The sequence below is a fragment of the Temnothorax curvispinosus genome, unplaced genomic scaffold, assembly GCF_003070985.1.
Source record: "Temnothorax curvispinosus isolate PA1 unplaced genomic scaffold, ASM307098v1 QBEX01011606.1, whole genome shotgun sequence".
Taxonomy (NCBI): Eukaryota; Metazoa; Arthropoda; class Insecta; order Hymenoptera; family Formicidae; genus Temnothorax; species Temnothorax curvispinosus.
This window is the reverse complement of record NW_020221386.1, coordinates 1-1,048: the sequence shown is the minus strand read 5'-3', so window position 1 is coordinate 1,048 and position 1,048 is coordinate 1. Positions and strand designations below refer to the sequence as shown.

The 1,048-nt window shown below is 47.3% G+C and overlaps 1 protein-coding gene across 1 annotated transcript; it reads left to right on the top strand.

The window, feature by feature from the left end:
- Window positions 1-46: 46 nt before the first annotated feature.
- Window positions 47-855, top strand: LOC112461681 (the record flags this gene model as incomplete). The annotated part of the gene is made up of 2 exons (XM_025027016.1): window positions 47-357; window positions 464-855. Coding segments are annotated over 2 exons (703 nt in total), but the record flags the coding sequence as incomplete, so codon positions are not given.
- Between the last annotated feature and the right edge of the window lie 193 nt (window positions 856-1,048).

Below are 1,048 nucleotides of genomic sequence, written 5' to 3'. Positions count from 1 at the left end.
AAGCTTTATACTTTTTTATATAATCAATGATTTTCTCTCGTTGCAGGAAAACAAATTACTACATGACTCAGGGCTACAATGATAATCTATACGGTTCACATTACGTTTCGAGTCACGAGCCGTCCGGCAGCGAGGCATATCCAAGTCTCGGCGATCAATGCACCTCAAGTCGGGGTGGTAGGTTGCGACCGTCACAATTGTCACCGGCTTCGTCGAGTAACGCTTTCAACAATTTCATGCCCACAATGGCGTTTGTCAACAACACTCTTATCAGGGGAAGATTCATGAGCATCGACAGGGACATTCTACCACCGCCACCACTACCAGGAGAAATCATGTCTCCTCTCTCCATGAATGGTATGTTAGTTATGTTAATTATTATCACTTATAGTAATCGTATTTGAGTGAGTTTCTTAAAAAGATAACAAGAGTAATAATAATTTATTTTGCACGATGTTTTCAGGTTTTATACCTCCACACTTGCTGAACAGGAGCGGAAGTCGGTTGGATAGTCCTCTATTAAGCCAACGTTTGACACCCACATTGTCGAATCATTCAGGCCAACTGGGAGCGGACGAGACAGATCTAGCATTGCAGGATCTTCCACTATTTTCGCTCATCTCTGGTCTCACCCTGTCAAGACTCATCTCATCTTCGTGCAACATCCCGCCACTTCTACCATCGCTGTCTTTTTCATCGGTCGCCAACGGATTCACGGCGCCGTTATTTTTGACAAACGGCAATATCGCGAAGATGATTGCAATCAATCTGCCAAAGTTTAGGCCTCTGAAAAGCATTGTGAATGGTCAGCTAAAGAAATCCGTCAATCTGAATATTCCATTGGTCGATCCGTGAAACAACTTGCTCAAAACGATTTGCGAAGATACATTAGTAGGGGGGCAACGGGCATTTCTACACTCAGGGATCTCGCTTGCGGTTACGCGGCGTCGGGGGGGGCTTCGCTGTCGCGGGGGGAGCGCCGTAAGCGGTGGGCGCGGGGGTCGAGGGACGGTGTAAAGGGTCATCGGAGGGGGGGCTATGCGGGGGG